The 17,626-nt window shown below is 55.1% G+C and overlaps 3 protein-coding genes across 3 annotated transcripts; 1 reads left to right on the top strand and 2 right to left on the bottom strand.

The window, feature by feature from the left end:
• Positions 1 to 1,012: 1,012 nt before the first annotated feature.
• BBK36DRAFT_1133827 (non-ribosomal peptide synthetase) lies at positions 1,013 to 6,439 on the top strand (the record flags this gene model as incomplete). The annotated part of the gene is made up of 2 exons (XM_024892120.1): positions 1,013 to 4,671; positions 4,750 to 6,439. The coding sequence occupies 2 exons, from the start codon at positions 1,013 to 1,015 to the stop codon at positions 6,437 to 6,439; spliced, it is 5,349 nt and encodes a 1,782-aa protein (XP_024745103.1).
• Positions 6,440 to 7,004: 565 nt separating this feature from the next.
• Positions 7,005 to 10,075, bottom strand: BBK36DRAFT_8971 (hypothetical protein; the record flags this gene model as incomplete). The annotated part of the gene is made up of 2 exons (XM_024898582.1): positions 7,005 to 8,491; positions 9,751 to 10,075. 2 exons carry the CDS (start codon positions 10,073 to 10,075, stop codon positions 7,005 to 7,007), a joined length of 1,812 nt encoding a protein of 603 aa, XP_024745102.1.
• A 4,052-nt stretch (positions 10,076 to 14,127) lies between these two features.
• On the bottom strand, positions 14,128 to 15,577 carry BBK36DRAFT_1087179 (hypothetical protein; the record flags this gene model as incomplete). Its single annotated transcript, XM_024888973.1, has 3 exons — positions 14,128 to 14,334; positions 14,410 to 14,516; positions 14,611 to 15,577. Coding segments are annotated over 3 exons (1,281 nt in total), but the record flags the coding sequence as incomplete, so codon positions are not given.
• Positions 15,578 to 17,626: the final 2,049 nt, after the last annotated feature.

Here is a 17,626-nt window from a genome sequence, read left to right as displayed (position 1 = left end):
AGTGGACGTCTCTCAGCAGAATAGCCATCTTACCGCGGGTTATCCTGTTCTCTTTCTCGATTCACAACATCAAGTACCATCTCTTGAGACCGTCGTTCTCCAAACGACAGACGAAAGGCTCTATTCTTTGCCTTTGCGAAAAAAAGCCGCGCCTCTGTCTGGTACGTGTACGTGTACAGCTTGACGCATGTCCTCCCGTATTCGCATTTCCACCGCCTTGGCAAAACAAATTTCTCTCCTCCATCTTCTTCCACCATCCACTCGTCCCTCCTCCGCTCTCCACCGTCACCCTTCACAAAAGCCAATCAACCGCCGTGATGGTGAAAAAAAGTTATCAGATCGTCTGAGAGCTCCGTTTCCAAGCTACGCAATTTCGTTTCCCCCACTTGGAGCGCTGGGCTGTCTCCCCACCATCTCTTTATCTGATCCGTCTTCTAGGCCGTGAGGAGAGTCCCGTATGTCCCTTCGACGTACCGCCAAGTTCTTTTGCAGAGTCACACCCCCCTCGCGCTACGATGGATGGGGTCAAAGGCCCTTGTCATGCATCAATTGAGGAGACACACCCCTCGCCTTGGGACCTGTACTCGTACATGGCTGCTCTCTTCTCTGTGACGCTCCTGGCAACTGCCGTCACCTCGCTGTTGGAGACGAATTCACGCTCCACACGATCGTCCGCCCGAAGCGTGCATGACATGCGAAAGCCACGATGCATGTAGGCACCGGTTTCGAGGAACCGGAAATGATGGGTGCAGTTGGCATGGCTCTGGGGCACGCGGGCATCATCGGAGGTGGGAAGGGGAAGTGACACCACGTCCGTTGTGGATGGAGAGAGGCATTTGCATGAGCGTGTTCCTGGGCTTCGGTAGCCAATGCTAAGCACCGAATCCCCACGCATGTCCATTCATGCTTCCTCGCGCTTGATATCAGCAGCAGAGAAGAAACGGAGCTTTGCTTACACCATTGATGCAAACTCCACGGCGTTGCCAAAGAACGTCTACTCAAAGCAGACGCCATGGCTATTGACGGAGATGGACATGGCGATATCAGCTCAGCCAAGCTGCCGCTCCCTTCCAGTGTAGCAACGGCCATGGATGCAAACGATGGAGTGGCCAAGACGCTGACTGCTGAGCCAACGACGCAGAGCGGCATCGCCAGCCCAGCCGACCTCGAGCAGCTATGGACGTGGAATCAACATGTACCTCCGTATATACAACGCTGTATGCACGACATCATATCGGAACGAGTCCAGCAGCAACCGCATAAAATTGCCGTTGAATCTTGGGATGGAAGCTTGACGTATCAAGAGCTGGACAGCCTCTCATCACAGCTCGCCAGGCAGATCCTGCAGAAGAATGCGGGATCAGGTAGCAGAATCCCGCTATGCTTCGAAAAATCCATGTGGACCGTCGTTGCGGTCCTGGCTGTCATGAAAGCCGGTGCAACATTCTCGTTGACTGATCCCAGCCAACCAGTGGCACGACTCCAGACAATCGTCGAGCAGACAGGGGCAGACCTCATCATTACCTCGGTGGCCCAGAGCGAGCTTGGCAAAGAAATCTCCAGGCCAGGAGGACAAGTCCTCGCGATATCTCGAGACTTTTTCGATGGCATCAAGGAGCCAGACACGGAAACGGCGTTGCCTCAAGTGCCTGCAGAAACGCCAATGTACATCATCTTCACCTCTGGAAGCACAGGGAAGCCAAAGGGCGTCGTCATTACCCATGCCAACTACACCAGTGGCGCGATTCCCAGAGCAGATGCCGTTGGCTACAAAGACACCTCTCGGTGCTTCGATTTCCCCTCGTACGCTTTCGACGTGAGCATCGACTGCATGCTGTGCACGCTGGCCACTGGAGGACAAATCTGCGTGCCGTCGGAGGAAGCCAGGATGAACGACCTCAGCGGCGCCATTCGACAGAGCAAGGCCAACATGGTCCACATGACGCCTTCTGTGGCCAGAGTCTTGGATCCTGACATTATCCCTTCTCTGGATGTTCTGGGGCTTGGCGGCGAGGCGGTTTCTGCGAGCGATGCAGCCGCTTGGAGCCAGCACACCAGTTTAATCATTGCATACGGCCCGTCCGAATGTACCGTGGGCTGTACCATCAACAACCAGGTGACTGTCTCGACGGGTATCGGTAAAGGCGTTGGAGGTGTGACCTGGATCGTCGATCCCGATGACCACAATGTCCTCATGCCAGTCGGCGCCGTTGGAGAGCTCATCGTAGAAGGTCCGGTGGTCGGTGTCGGCTACCTCGATGAGCCTGAAAAGACAGCAGAGGTCTTCATCGAGAATCCGTCTTGGTTGGTTGCCGGCTACAATGGCTTCCCCGGGCGAACTGGCAGGTTGTACAAGACCGGAGATCTGGTTCGATATGAGAGCAACGGTTCCGGCTCCATCGAGTTTGTTGGCAGAAAGGATCAACAGGTGAAGCTTCGAGGCCAAAGAGTCGAGCTCACGGAAGTCGAGCACCACCTACGGGCCTGTCTGCCCAGCGGCATCAAGGTCGCAGCAGAAGTCATCAAGCCAGAGAATGGAGGTGCCCCTTCTCTGGTGGCGTTCCTTTCAGAGTCTGCCTCTTCAGGCGTCATTGGGGTAGATCCGGCCATCGTTGAACCGTCACCGGAGCTGAAAACTGCCCTGGCAACTGTCAATGCGGCCATGGGATCCAGAGTGCCCCGGTATATGGTCCCGGCAGCGTTCGTGACCCTTCAGCACATGCCTTCGTTGGTGTCCGGGAAGACGGACCGGAAGAAACTGCGGGAGATTGGGTCTGCGATTCCACGAGAGGTTTTCAGCCGAATGCAAGCACCCGACGCCCAGGAAGAGGAGGAGCCGGAAACCGAAACGGAGAAGTTGTTGCAGCAAGCATGGGTCAAGGTCCTCGGCTCCGATGCAAACATCTACAGGCAGAGCAACTTCTTCGCTCTAGGGGGTGATTCTCTGCGTGCCATGAGGCTCGTAGTCACCGCCCGCGAGAGTGGCATTGCCTTGACTGTTGCTGATATCTTTACGAATCCGACTCTCAGCCACATGGCCTCAAAAGCCGCTCTAGTCTCGGAATCTTCTGTCGATGAGGTTCCCCCCTTTTCACTTCTGGAAAAGGACTGGGACGAGGAAACTGCGCGAAACGAGATTTCCGCTCTCTGCGGCGTTGAAGCCAGCGCCGTTGAGGATGCTTATGCATGCACTCCCCTTCAAGAGGCCCTCATGGCCCTGTCGGCCAAAGTCAAGGAAGCATATGTCGCCCAGAGAGTCGTCTGGCTGAAAGACATGGCCACAGCTGAGAAGCTCATCGCCGCCTTCGACGCCGTCCAACAAGACAGCCCCATACTGCGCACGAGAATCGTGCAGATACCCGGACGGGGCCTTGTTCAGGCAGTCATCAAGGAGAGATTGCACAGGGTCCTTGGCACCAACCTCAATGAGTATCTAGTGAATGACAGGAATGACCCAATGGAATTGGGCAAACCTCTTGTTCGCTACGCTGTTATTGATGATAGCACAACCGGAAAGGTCAGCTTTGTGTTTACCATCCATCACGCGTTATACGACGGCTGGTCCATGCCCTTGATCGTGGATCGAGTAAACAAAGCCTATACCGGCCAGACCTTGTCACGGCCCGCTGAGTTCAAACACTTCATCAAGTATCTGTTGACCATGGAGACGGCTAAATCCGCCAACTATTGGCGAGAGCAGCTTTCCGGAGCCAATGCCTTCCAGTTCCCACCTCTACCTTGGCTGGGCTATCAACCGCAGTCTGATTCATTGTTAGAGGAATACGTTCCCCTCCCAGACGGCAGAGCCTCCAGTGCGACCACTGCAACGGTCATCAGAGCAGCCTGGGCTCTCGTAGCTTCGCAGTACATCAACAGTACCGATGTCATCTTCGGAGAGACGTTGACTGGCCGCAATGCACCTGTTGTCGGCGCCGAGGAGATTGAGGGTCCCATGATCACGACCGTTCCTGTGCGGGTGCAGATTGACAGAAATATGCGCGTTTCCGACTTTCTGCAAGCCATCCAAGAGCAAACTGTGGAACAGATTCCGCACGAGCATTTCGGCTTGCAACATATACGGAGACTCAGCCCCGATGCTTATGAGGCATGCGAGTTGAAGACCGGCCTGGTATTGCATCCAAGCGCCGAGGATGACGCATCTCCTGAGTCGGATGATCTGCCTGCGAGTCGTCTTGTGCCGGCGGGAGATGCAGAGGCTGCTCAAGAGGCTCTCAAGTTCAACACTTATCCGCTCATGCTGGTCTGTTCCATGGATCCGCGAGGGTTCCTTACCATGGCCAGTTTCGATTCCAAGACCGTTTCCGTTCCTGCAATGCAGAGGGCCTTGAACAAGTTTAGAGAGATTGCACAATTCTTGTGCAAAGAAGGCTCCTCCACACTCGGCAGCCTTCAGTCGTCGTTGCTTGATGAGGATGTTGGCGAGCTTCGGGATGCAATGCTCAAGGCAGACATCACTGATGCAAGCAAGGCGTTCCCTGGCATCCAAGCAGCCTATGTCGCTGATGCAGCAGATCCAAACCGACTTGTGCCGCTCTCAGCGGTCGGTGAACTGATTGTACAATGCCCGGGAGAATTGCAGAGCTTGACGGAGATCTCTCCGCCAAGTTGGCTCGAGGCAGTATCCAGCTCGCCAGCCCTTGCACAAGGAAGGTTCTACAAAACAGGACGGTTGGCGAGATATAATGCAACTCAGAATCCCGTCTCTATCAAGCTGATGGATACCAGCAGCCTGACAACTGCACAAACGGCACCAGCCGGGGTGGCCAAGAGCAGGATATCAGCAACATCCAGCAGGCAGCGCAAGCTACGCAGTCTTTGGGCCCGCGTGCTGCGTCTGAGCGAGGAGGACATTGGCCTGAACGATGGGTTCTTCGTCATAGGAGGTGACTCCATTGCAGCCATGAAGCTCGTATCAGAAGCTCGGCTCGAGGGCATCAAACTGAGCGTGGTCCAGATCTTCCAGAAGAGGACGTTGTACGAAATGGCCAGCGTCATGGAGGAAGTCGAGAAGCCTGCATCATCCGCAGACGTAGCCAGCACGAGAGAAAAGACGCTGAAGCCCTTCTCCCTGCTAAGCCAACAAGATGAAGACGGCAAGCTCCGCTTCGTCAACGACATCATCGCGCCTCAGTTGGCCGACCCGTCCTGGCGCATCAGCAACGTGCTCCCTACGCGTCCCCTGCAGCAGATTGCCGTCAGGGGCACGACTCAGCTCCCACGCTTCTCGGCGCGGTATGAGCTCATGTACTTCGACAAGGCCATCAATCGCGACAAGATGATTGCGAGTTGCAATCAACTCGTCGCCCGCAACGAGATACTCCGCACCGTCTTCACAGAGCACAACGACGAGGGCTACGCCGTTGTCCTGGAACAACTCGTCCCGCAATTCGTCGAATACGCAGTCGACGGCGATGTCGAGACTTTCGCCCATCAACTCTGCCGTCTGGATGCGATGACGAAAATGCCCCTTGGCTCAAGCTTCGTGAAATGGTTCCTCGTCGAGTCGAGCACCGGGCAATCATGCCTCATCTTCCGACTATCCCACGCCCAGTACGACGAGATATGCCTGCCCATCATCCTACAGCAGCTCTCAGGCCTCTACCAAGACGAACCAGTCCAGGAAACGGTCCCCTTCTCCGCCTACGTCCACCACGTCCTGAGCAAGAACGTCCCCGAAAGCATCCCGTACTGGACAGACCTCCTCCAGGGCTCGTCCCTGACCGTGCTGAAGCCCGACATCCCCGTGCAGCAGAGGAACCACTTCGCGATCCAGAAGACGGTGGACATCTCCTCGCGCCTCCGCGACATCACCGTGGCGTCCCTGCCGACCGCCGCCTGGGCCCTGTGCCTCGCCCGCCGCCTCTCCCTCCGCGACGTCGTCTTCGGCGAGGTCGTCAGCGGCCGCAACATCGACTTCCCCCACGGCCCGGCCAACGCCATCACGGGCCCCTGCTGGCAGTACATCCCCGTCCGCGTGCGCTTCCCCCGCGGGTGCACCCCGCTCGAGGTCCTCTCCGCCGTGCAGCACCAGCACATTGCCAGCTCCGCCCACGAGGGCATCAGCCTCGGCGAGATCGCCTCCCTCTGCGGCACCACCTGGCTCGACAACGGCATCAAGGCCTCGGACCTGTGGTTCGACTCCGTCGTCCACCAGGACGTCGAGCACGTCGAGAACCTCGCCTTCGCCGCCGCCGGGAGCGGCCGCCTGGAGACGGTCTACCCGCACGAGGAGCCGCTGCGCGAGTGGAAGATCCAGGCCTTTGTCCACGACGGCAGCAGCAAGCTGACGCTGGAGATTGTCACGTTTGAGAGCTGGGGAGGGTTTGCCAGGGGTCTGCTGGACGACTTGGTGGACGCCGTGGAGACTCTGCTCAAGGATCCTCATGCCAAGTTGTTCAACGACGACCTCGAGGGTTGAGGTGATGCGCAGCATTACTTATACGTAGGTTAGCTAGGAAGATCAATCACGAATTCTCTGCATTAAAGTACTTTGAAGTTTTACTCAAAAGAGCACATAACTGTTCCACGGCCCCTCTGGATGTGCTTCCGTTCCCAACACGTGCATCACTTTCTTGCTCATACCTAGCGGAAGGAGCTCTATGCAAGAATCGACGACGAGGTTTATTCAAACGTGGAGAATATATTCATTTCATCATTAATCAAAGAAGATATATAATAACAAAGCGAATCCCCGAGCGGCGGTGGCCATTCAAAGCCTCTTCGTCGCCAAACCTGTACGCTTGATTGGGTATATAACAACAGACCTCTCCGATGCAGTGCCTGTAAATCGTAAACAAAGAGCGCCCTCCAGGCTCAAGTCCAAATGGCAATTTCCAGTTTCTCAAGACGCCGCTGCCTCCTATTCCATACATGATATGATTTCCCATCCTAGATCATTATGCAGTAGGCCCAAATCAATGCTTCCCAGTCGATTTCGACTCGCTTGGCCAAACAAGTCCTTGCAAATGCGGCAAATGCGGCAATCAATGGTGTGAACCGTCCGGTTGTGGCCCCAGGCCAAGTACCTTCTGAATACTCTTGCGGATGCCCGTGCCAGCGTGGAGTTCGTCCTCCTTCTCGCGGCCCAGTAGCCCAAAGCTCAGTCTACGAGCAGTCATGCTGATGGAGCCCCCGTTGGCCGCCGCCGCCTTCTTAGCCTTCTTGCGCCGCATGGTGACGACAATGGGTTCGGGAGCTGACGGCTTAGGAGGCCATTCGCCGTCGCGCTTCCATCCCGTGACGCACGCGCGGATCATGTCTGCAAGGTTGATGGGGCACGACGGCTGCAGGTTGTTGAGAATGACCTTGTCGTACAGGCTGAGATAGATTGAAGGAGTGATGGAAGCTCGGAAAGAGTTGTTGGGCGGTAGGATGGGGTGCGGAATAGGGAGGAGCGTCTGGACAGGCAGTAGATGATCAGCAATGGGGTCGGAGTCTCTGGAGCTCTGTGCTTTGAGGTCTCTATCGTCCCTGGCAATGGACGACGAGTCGGATACCCCACCCGACTGGCTATCCCCAAGCGAGGTGGAATTGATCAGAGTCGGCGATGGTGGGGATCCCGAGATGGAGCGACGGAAGAAGAAGCGCCGAGGTGAGCGAGGAGAAACGGGTGGTGAGAGTACTGGCTTGCTGCGGACGCGAACCGTCTTTGCACCGGTCCAGGCGTTTCGCCGCGCCTCAAAACAGGCCAGTCCCTCGTTCCAAGTCATTTCGTCTCTGGCGGCTCTGCGGCGTAGAGCTCGCTTCTCCAGAATGGAGATTCTCGTGGCGGTGTCGGTAGCCTGGAGCTTGTCCAGAGAAGTGATGGCAGCCTCGTCATCGGACAGATCAGAGTACCAGTCCATACGAGGGCGGTAGTGGACGGGATCCTCTGAGATGACGCTGTAGACTGAATCCGTGTCGTCGTCGTTGTCGTCGTCAATGTCCTCGTGGTCTGATGGACCCTCACTCAGGTCAGTGCTGGATGCGGCGATTTCGACATCTTGATTCGCCTCATCCCGCATATCTTTGGCGGAATCGACCCTGATGGCCTCAGGTTCAGCATCCTGCACAGAGGCGTCCTTCTGTTCATGTGTGCCACTCGATTTCTCTGCGGGTTTCTTTTCAGACTTGCGGGATGGGGACCATTGGAAGTCCCAACTGGTCTTGACCTTGGCAGCCAGATACCGCTTGATAGCGTCCTTTTGCCTGTACTTGTCCTTACTCAGGAGGTCTTCGTACTCTGCAGAAAGCCAAGGGGGCGGGTTTGTCGAGGGATGCTGGGACTGAGAGTTTTGTGAGCGCAGCCTGGACAAAGGAGATCGAGCCCGTTTGTAAAAGTCTGAGAAGATCATGGCTGTGTCGGGATCGGCAGCCAAGGAGATTGCCTCTGGAACTGAAAAGGCTGGCAAGGAAGCGTTGATGGTGTCTTCCAGGGAAGACGAGAGGTGCCGATGGCCGAGACTAATGGCGGCAGTGGGATCTATAGCGTCTGGGAGATTCGGCAAGTAAGATGTCAGCACCTTGTTGTCTACGAGTATGTATGAAGAACCCAATCCAAGCAACAGGGCAAGGATAAGCGGGGGGGCGGTGTGCAAGTCGATTGGCAACAGGCGGCTGTATGGAGATGTGAAGATGCAACTAGTGCTGAGCGCCGCAGCTTGCAGCTTGTGATGAAGAGGTGAAGACAGAAAGGCGGCTGAATTGGGGGTGGCAAGCGGCAAAGGGTAAAGCGAAGTGATGAGATGAGATGAGCTGATGGTGGAGCGGCAGTGACAAAACGGACGGCTTGTGTGTTTTGTTTGTTGATGCTGATGCTGGAGCTGCCGTTGCACGAACCTCCACTACCGGACGAGCCAGTGCATCGTCAGAGGGCGATGTTTCAACGGCTTGTCTCAGCCCGTGGCCGTGACCTGAGCAGAAAGTGAGGGGAGAGGAATGCCGGTGAAGATGACGGTGGAAATGCGGTAGCAATGAAAGCGATATGAATGATATAAGACGAGGAGGCTGAAGAGGCGGAACGGGAGCGAGTATATAAGGGAAAATAATGAAAGAGAGAAAAAGAGCAAGGATGATGTTTAATAGAAAGGAAAAGGGAAGTAAAGGAAGCAGTGAAAACGAGGTACAGGAAACAATTCAAGATAGTCGGCAATGGTATAGTTTGGGTAGAGTTTGGAGGCGCCAGGTTCATGCTATTCGTCTGCCAGGTACCGTGAAGAGAAGAGCAGCCTCTTTGCTCACCCATGCCAGCAACAAGGTACGGCGTACAAGAGAAAAGCTCACACACCGTGCCGGCAGTGAATCCTTGCACCGCTGAGCACAAGAAGCAGGTGATGCAATGTCTCGGGAGGGGAGGGAGCTTGGCTTGTACGGAGTACCGCCCTGGCATGCATGCCAAACTAACTCGATGGCAGTCGTTGGTACCGCGGCTGTCGCAACGAGTCGGAGTTTGGTGGCTTGCAAAGACTAAAAGCTTAACCACACGCAGGAGAACGAGGTGGAAGTGATGGGAAACGGAACAGAGGAAGAGGCAGTGAGGGCTGTAACGCGGCAGCAGGGAAGAAGGATCAGGATTCGGAAGAAAGGATTGGCATACGAGGCAGAGGAATGCGAGACTCCACGGCTGTGAAACGAACAAGTTGTCGTTTGCTGATGTCAAGAGAGAGACAGAAAAGAGACAAACGAGGGTGAAGAGACAACAAAAGGGAAAGGAAACCAAGATGGACACAGAAAAAGAAGGTCGAGACTCACCGTGTGATGGCAGAGAAAGCAGTCTCAGTTGTTGATCATGGCTGTAAGTCGCCGCTGCTGCAGAAGAGGAAGAGGCAGAGTAATAGGTGGCGTAGGTGATGGTGTCGCTGGTGCTGGCGGTGGATGAATGGGGAGAGGACGACAGCTGCCGAGGCGAGGCGGGAGACGCAAGGGACGCAGAGGCAGAGGCAGAGGCAGAGACAGAAGAAGCCGAAGCTGTCGTAGGGGCATCCGGAGAAGAAGAGGCAGAGGCAGAGGGTGAGGCAGAGGAAGAGGCTGTGGCGAGAGACGCGGTCACGCCTGGTGGTGGCGGCTGCGACGACATGATGATGGGCTGCATATAACAGGCACACGAGCCACACGAACCAGGGCAAATAACGTGCAGACGGTAGTCGGTCGACCTTGGTCGGTGTACTCGTATGGTGGCACTGCAGAGGAATGGGAATGTCCTCCTCCGGATAGGCAGGGCAGGGCAGGGCAGGCAGATGCAGGATCCCCGGCAGACGGAGAGACAAGACAGAGAGGAGAGCCAAGCGGGAGCCGATCCCAGTCCAGTCCGGTCTGATCCAATGGCAGCCGGCAGCCCGTCAGAAAGTGGAATGCAGAAGCAGATGCAGAGAGAAAATTGATCAATCACGAGAGGGCCAAAAGCAGGCCGGCTTCGATCAGGCCAGGTCGTGTCGTTGGTCAGGTCAGTTTCGGGTCGGTGTCAGGCATCGACGGGAGGAGAAAATTGAGATGGGGGGAGCCACAGCTGCAGAGTTAGCCAGCGCCCTGGTGGGCTCTACAGGGCTTCGCAGGGCTTTACAGGGCTTCACGGGGCTTCACGGCGCATGCAAGCCCCCCGCTGCAGCAGAGCCAAGCTGGGCGACGGTCGTAGCGCGATACCTGGTCGCCGAGTGCCTCTGCTCATATGAAATGTGCTCGTCTACCTGATGCCGAGGTACCGCCCTACTGCACTCTTCCGTGTCGACTGCTGAGAGCGCTAAGGCCATCGCCTCGACGCCATCACGAACCCGATGGATTCATCCAGCGGATCCTCTTGGCCGCAAATCGACAGAACGTGCCATCGGGAGACGCCGCCGGTGGGGCAGCCGGACGGACAGAGACAAGCTTGACGAGACAGGGCTGGACGGGTTCATGTTCGTCGTGTGACTCTGCGCAAAGGGCAATCGGGCTCCTCTGGTTTGCTCCGGCGCGTGGCACCACCTGCGGATCGGCGCATCGTGGATGGTGCGATTGTTGATGTTGCTCTCAGCAGGACTCAAGGGTCAGCCAGGCTAACACGATACTACAGTATTGTATACGATGATGCCGTCAAGCGATGAGGCTCGTCACATTCGTTTTCTTTCTCTTTTTGCCAGTCGAGGAGACGCCAGGGTCGTGCCCTGTTCTGGCACGTTGATACTGTACTTGTACATACATGCAGTATGCTTGTTCTTGTTGCCATCACACAACACGCAAATCCCCCCATGCTCTTCCATCCGATCATCCTACCTGTCACATCGACAACCTCGGTAATACAACAACAGCAGACCATCCGAGTCAGCCAGACAACGGCAAGACATGAATCCTCCCCGAGTCAACATGCTTGCTCAACCGCCCTCTACGTTACCATCATCATCAGCAGTGCACGAGTCAAAGTGCATACACTGGAGGTTGGGCTAAAGCAAGAAAGGCCTACCATCTGTCACAAGTCAAGCTCATGCTCGATTACAAACCGCCCAGAGATGCGAGCTTGTGTGCTTTGCATGCCAAGGAGATGACACTGCCCAGAGAAAGAGTTAAAAGCTGCTGAGTGAGACCCGTTATTGGGAGGTTCATGCATTATTCCACATAGCCCTGACCAAGGCAAAGCGCCTCCCCGCCCGGCTTCTTACCTGATGCTGATGCTTCTCCTCTGTCAAATGCCTTCCCTTGACCGTTCACCACCACGGAATACGCGGCGCCACCGCAATGCTACCCACACTGCAGTATTACTCGTAAATTTTTTTTCACAAGCTTGACAAGGCATCTATCTCATCAACTCGTAACCGCCTTCAAAGAAAGAAGAAAAGGATCGTCCATGTCATACCCCAGGTCTAGGCGTCTAGGCCTCTTCCGGGTCCCGGCCATGTTCATAGACCCCTTTAGCCCCAAGCCATCGTGCACAGCTGTGATCTAAAAGCGTCCTCCATCATCAAGCACTCCAACCCTTCGTCCGCGTCTGACAAACTGGCTTGACCGGGCTTTCTGACCGGACCCTGTCCTCCTCGTGCTGCTCACTACTATCCATTAGACTGGTCACATACATACGTCCTATTACATGTCGAGCAAGCCTGATGGCAGCCTTTTCCCCTGTAGCCTCCCATCCCTCCCTTGCCTCCCTTGCCTCCCCCGCTTCGTTTGGTCGCTTCTCCCTTTCACTATCTCTTACCCCGCAATCTAATACTAGCAGAAGATGCAATCTACAAAACCAACCGGCCTCTCAGAGCTAGTACTGGATGGAGTAGTCTGCCAGAGAGGAGGCGATAGTGAAGCGAGAGAGAGAGGCATGTGCTCACGAACCTGGTTGGGTGGCTCCGTGGCTTGATTCGTGGCTGCTAGCTATATGCTATTTTGCTTGGTATCAGCTGAGACAACGCCGACGAATCGACGCTTGGCTTTTTTTCTCATTACGACTACTACTACCAGCAGCTCCCCCCGGCCTGCATCCCAAAAACAACCGAGGATCTAACAATTGGCCAGAAGTGCGAAGAGAAACGAGGAAACGTGCGAATGCTACGCTGCTGTAAAAGCGGTATGCACGAGCGGGGAGTCCATCCGTGTACTCCTGCTTGCACACACTTGTCTGAATCAAGAGACCAAGTTAGTACATGTAGATACGCGTAGGAAGCTGAGCTGAGCTGACCCCGTCATGTGTACCCGGAGGAGTAAAGTATGTACTTGTAATAGTCTCAAAACGATCTATCACCAGCCACGGGTGCCACAGTCCGACCAGCCAAGCAATGTAAAAGTTGCCAGTAGGCCAAGAGGGAAACGACAACACCAGGTCCCATCACGGCCTTGGCTAAGAATCACCAATGGAAAGCATGGATCAAAGGCTTGGAGCGTCTTGTGCCAACATAAGGCAGAGGTGAACTTGTGTCGGTATCATGTTATGCCTCGTCATATCGCTGACAGGTGCTTCGCCAAATATCATCTCTTTTCTTGTACTCCGTAGCCCCGGTACAAGAAGAGGACTGAGCATTGCGGTTTGGGCGCTCGTTTCAGCATCTAAGCAGAAGCATTGGGATAGATTGAAGCAGCCAGTAAAGATAGCAATGAGGACAAAAGGCCTGCTCCTTCAGCGCTCACCTCAACCCCTTTGGCTGGCACCACCCATCAGCTCAAGCTCCCTATTAGGGTCCATTCGCCTTGTCGGTGATCAAGTGAAACTAGCTGCGAATAATGAAAGAGGCTCCCATGAGGATCGTCCATATCGGTCTGTTGTTGGTTTTGAACCTCTGTATGTTACGATATACTTCGGGGAGCCTACCAATACAGACGAGTAGCTGCAATCATCAAATCATTGCCTGACTGCTCTCGAAGATTGAACACCACAAAGAGCACCGCCGAGTAGGCTCCCCAGTACACTAACAACTCCCAATTGCCTACCTACTCAGTACTTATGCGCATTGCGATGAAAGCCCACGTTATCAAATACTTCCCCGACTCTGAACGGGTACCTCTGAGCTCCTTCGACAAAGTGAGACCCTTACAGACCACGAAATGACTACTGTTCAAGATCAATCATGGAGACAAATCCTGCGGAAGAACGGAGACCCTATTTCGTATGGGGCGAGATGTATCTCGTCGTGAGTGAGCCGCTGCGCTTCATCGAACAGCATGTGTCCTTCCACCCCATCACCAGGCCATTTCCCCAACCGTCATCTTGGCTCTGGTCAGGCTTTTGCATCGACCAGCAGTCTGAGCCGCGACTAGGCGTCAAGGTATAGACTCGATACATTCAGCAATATTCCTGTCTGGGAACAATACGCGTAGATAGTTGTGGTCACAACAGCCAGTAACCTCAAGACGAGCGTCCATGGCACTTCAAATCCATTAGAACTCATTAGGACCACGGAGGATAGCAGCAGCATCAAGTAGCAAATTGCTCAATCTATCCTTTGTATTACCGTTTACCAATATGTTACCTCTTGACAAGCCCTGCTCACGCCCCTGTGCCCATACGCCCTTCCTTTGCCCCCAAGTGTTGTTGTTGCTGCCTACCATAAAGATTCTCCCCATTCTGTTTCCTATTGCAAAATCATAAAAGACTACCAGGCCCGAGCCAGACACTCATCGCAACCTGGCTCAGGCGACTTCCATTACGAGCCTCCCCGACGACTTCTCTGACGACTTCTCACTCTTCTCTCCAAACAGGACACCAGCGGGGCCATCCATGACCTCGTCAGGCACGGCAACGAGGTTACCATTCTTGTTGCTAACCCAGCGAATAAAGACGGGGTTGGCCTTCTGCAAGTCCGCCTCCGACGTTTCGGCAACGGCTTTGCGATTGATCTTTGGGGCTTGCTTCTTAAGGAGCTTGTTGATGGTCTCCATCTGTAGGGGCGGTATTAGCATTGTGTGCGGATATATCGACGCTTGATGCGCCACGAGAGCATTCGGGCAACTCACTTTGACTTCCTCGTTACGCTTCTCGCTGAGATTGCGACGCCTTCTGGCCATCTCCTGGCGCCGCATGGACAGTTCCTCGGCGGTAAACACCTTCTTCACTTGGATCTCTGTATCAGGGAGTCAGTGGCATGGTCTTGGATATAAAGCAAATTGCACGTCTATATGATATGTGCCGTGCAGACGCGCGGTATGAGGACTCACCATCAGGCAGCTTCATGAACTCTTGGGGGATATCCTCGAAGCGCGCCCTCTGCCTCTTGGTCATCTTGGCAAGATCCGGGGTTTCGGCTCGGCTGCCTTCTTCGCTGTCGAGGTCTGAATCGCCGTTTGCCCCTTGCTGCATGGCCATCTCATCGTCTTCCTCAACGTCCTCCTCCTCGCCGGCAACCTCTATTTCCTCTCCTTCGGCGTCTTCATCCGCCATGGTCTGATCCCCGTAGACAATGGTATCGTCACCAATGTCGCTGTCTGCGGGGTCGCTGAGCTCGTCATCATCATCTTCTTCCTCTTCTTCCTCGTCTTCCTCTTCGTCCCGATTGACCCTGGATGAGGTGACCTTGACCGTGGGCCTCGGCTTGGTAGCTCTTGAGTTCTTTGCTGAGGGACGCGAAACGTCATTCGGGGTCATGTCGATGTCGCCATCTGCGTCTTCTTCGCCCTCGGCATCAACTTCCATCTCTTCCTCGCCTTCAGCATCCTCGTCCATTTCGTCATCGTCCTGTGCCCTTGTAATAACCTCTTCCTCCTCGTCTTCTTCATCTTCTTCATCTTCATCGTCGTCGTCCTCATCATCCTCCACCACCACCTCTTCCTCCTCTTCCTCTTCCTCGTCGTCGGGACTCGAGTCTATCACATAGCTCTTCTTGCCGCCGCGATTGCGCTTCCCGGTCACGATTTCGCCACCTTCAAACGGGTCGATGCGGCGATTGCCTCCCCTGGCAGCTTGCCGTGATTTGCTGTTTGGGAGCTTGACGGTGACGCTGAGATGCGTCTCTTCTGGCGAGGAGGCGGTATCGCGCGAGGCCGCCGCGCCACCAGCGCGTCCCGTCCTTCGTGATGATGACATGTTGGTACCTGAGTCTTCTTTTTCGCTGTCAGCCCATCTGGCGTGGACAGAAATCACTTCTTTGGCCTTTGCAGCGGCCGACCGCCGCGGACGTGACGACATGTTGAGGATGATGGGGGATGAGCGCCGTCTGCACTGGCAGATGCCCGGGGGAAATGTCTGGCTGATGCCGCGTTTGTGGGTTTTTGTGCTGCGCCGCGACCGTGTGTGTCTCTTGTCATGCGAGCAACAGTGACGGGTGCTTGCAAGAGGGATCGCTTGAGTGACGTGCACCTGCGGCGTCGTCGTTCGTTGGGATAAGCTCGGATTCAGCCACTAAAGGCAGGCCCGCGCATCTGGGATTATGTGCGGACGCGAGCATCTGCTCAGGCAAATAAATTTCCACGGCCAGAGCTGATCCAGCACCCAAAACAGCAACTCTGCCGCGGGTTGGCTCTTGGGGAAGCTCTGCTTGCCATTCGCGCCACGCAACCCTGCCGGAGAGGGACGTCGACGTCGAGGCGCCGGACCAATGAAGCAGCCAGGCGTGTTTAATAGTTGTGCACTCGCTCCTCCGCGACCAACGAGACTACAACCTCGACGAGACACACGCAGGATTGCTCAACCTCATCACTTGAGAGGGAGGCGAGGATGAGGCTATCGCCAATTGCCGATTGTCGGGATGCTGCACTCGACAGCCTCCGTCAATGGCGCTGGTCACAGAAGCCAGTGATTGTGGGTAAGGCCTCGTCCATCGGGATGAAGTGATGGATCAAGTTTCACCGTTGGTTTATCCGTGGGAACGGCTCCCGTATCACGGCGACAGACGCAGCGCAGCAACAGGTAGCCGATCATGGCGCATCACATCCGCCGAGGCTGAGAATCGTCCACGACGAACAAAAGGAACTGCCGGGTCGCCTTACCTGATGCCTTTGTCGGCAGATGCAGCCAACGACGGCTGTTCTCGGTGTGGTTCTTGATGGACCCAAGCGGCGCAATCACGATACGCGTGCTGCAGGCGTATGCGAGAGCAGGTCTGCCAGGATCAGTCGCGCGGGACCTGTTGCGTCCCTGTTTCGAGGAATGGATGCAACACGCTGAGCCGATGGCGCGGGCAGTCGTAGTTGGTGCTTCTGCTGAGTGCACCTCTGTCGCAAACTCCAACAGCGAGGGCGAGTCTGACGGCTGTCGAGCGTTGATCCCGCAGACGGCAGGGCGAGTGTCAACGTGAAGCCGCAAATTCCAAATCGGCGGTGCTGATCGCCAAGGCGCGAGGGAGGGGAGAAAACAAGACGAACAAAGGCGTCTAGTCTCGTCTGCCGGATAATTGTAGCCGCAATTGCAAGTAAATCAGCACTACTTGGTGGCCACGGCTCTTATTCTGCAGCTGTATCGCAACTGCGTGTTGATTTTTTGGTGTTGAGGGAGCCGATGAACGACTGAGAGTTGGATGACCCCTAGGCCCACTTTTGTGACTTTAACAGCGCCTTTGCTGGTCCGGCGTTGACTTGATCAGAAGCAGTTGTCTACGAGGTTCATCATTGTCTTTGCTTTGGAATTGATTCAATTTCTTGAAGATGAAGCGATCCGAGCCTCATTGACTGGACTCGCGTCTGTTCGCCGTCTCTGGGCATCTAGACTTTGCGGATAATCCTCCATTATCTGCAATGTGCTCCCGTCACACTCGATGTCACTTCAGGGTAGCGTTGGATCAACCGTTTGGTCACTGCAGAGTCGCAGCACGACACAGGTACTAGAAGATGCCTCTATGCTTGGCGATCAATTGGTAGTTCATAAAATATGAACAAAATATCAAGACACACAACATAGCGAGAAATTACAATCGCAGTGGGTGGTGATCCAATGCTTTCAGCATTAGGTGCTGTCAGTTACAGGCATCAGAAGTCCTGGTAAGGTGTGGTCGGCGTTAGGTACTTTAAAGGTACCCCATGCAATTGGCGGATGGTCCAGCAAGTCCAGCTACAATACGAAAGTATCATTGGCTCGGAACATTGGTAAGCCTCAGTGCTGCGCCTGCACATGCCGAGGCCTGCGACAAAGCCGGGTCTTACCCGGCCAACCGACCTCCCAAATGTCAATCCGATGCCATCGCTCCAGCTGACATTCACTCCTGATGTGAAGATAGATTTCCCACACAAGAGACACAGACAA

Source organism: Trichoderma citrinoviride (genome assembly GCF_003025115.1).
Source record: "Trichoderma citrinoviride strain TUCIM 6016 unplaced genomic scaffold BBK36scaffold_22, whole genome shotgun sequence".
NCBI lineage: Eukaryota > Fungi > Ascomycota > Sordariomycetes > Hypocreales > Hypocreaceae > Trichoderma > Trichoderma citrinoviride.
The sequence above is the reverse complement of the archived record's forward strand: the minus strand, read 5'-3'. Positions and strand labels throughout refer to the sequence as shown.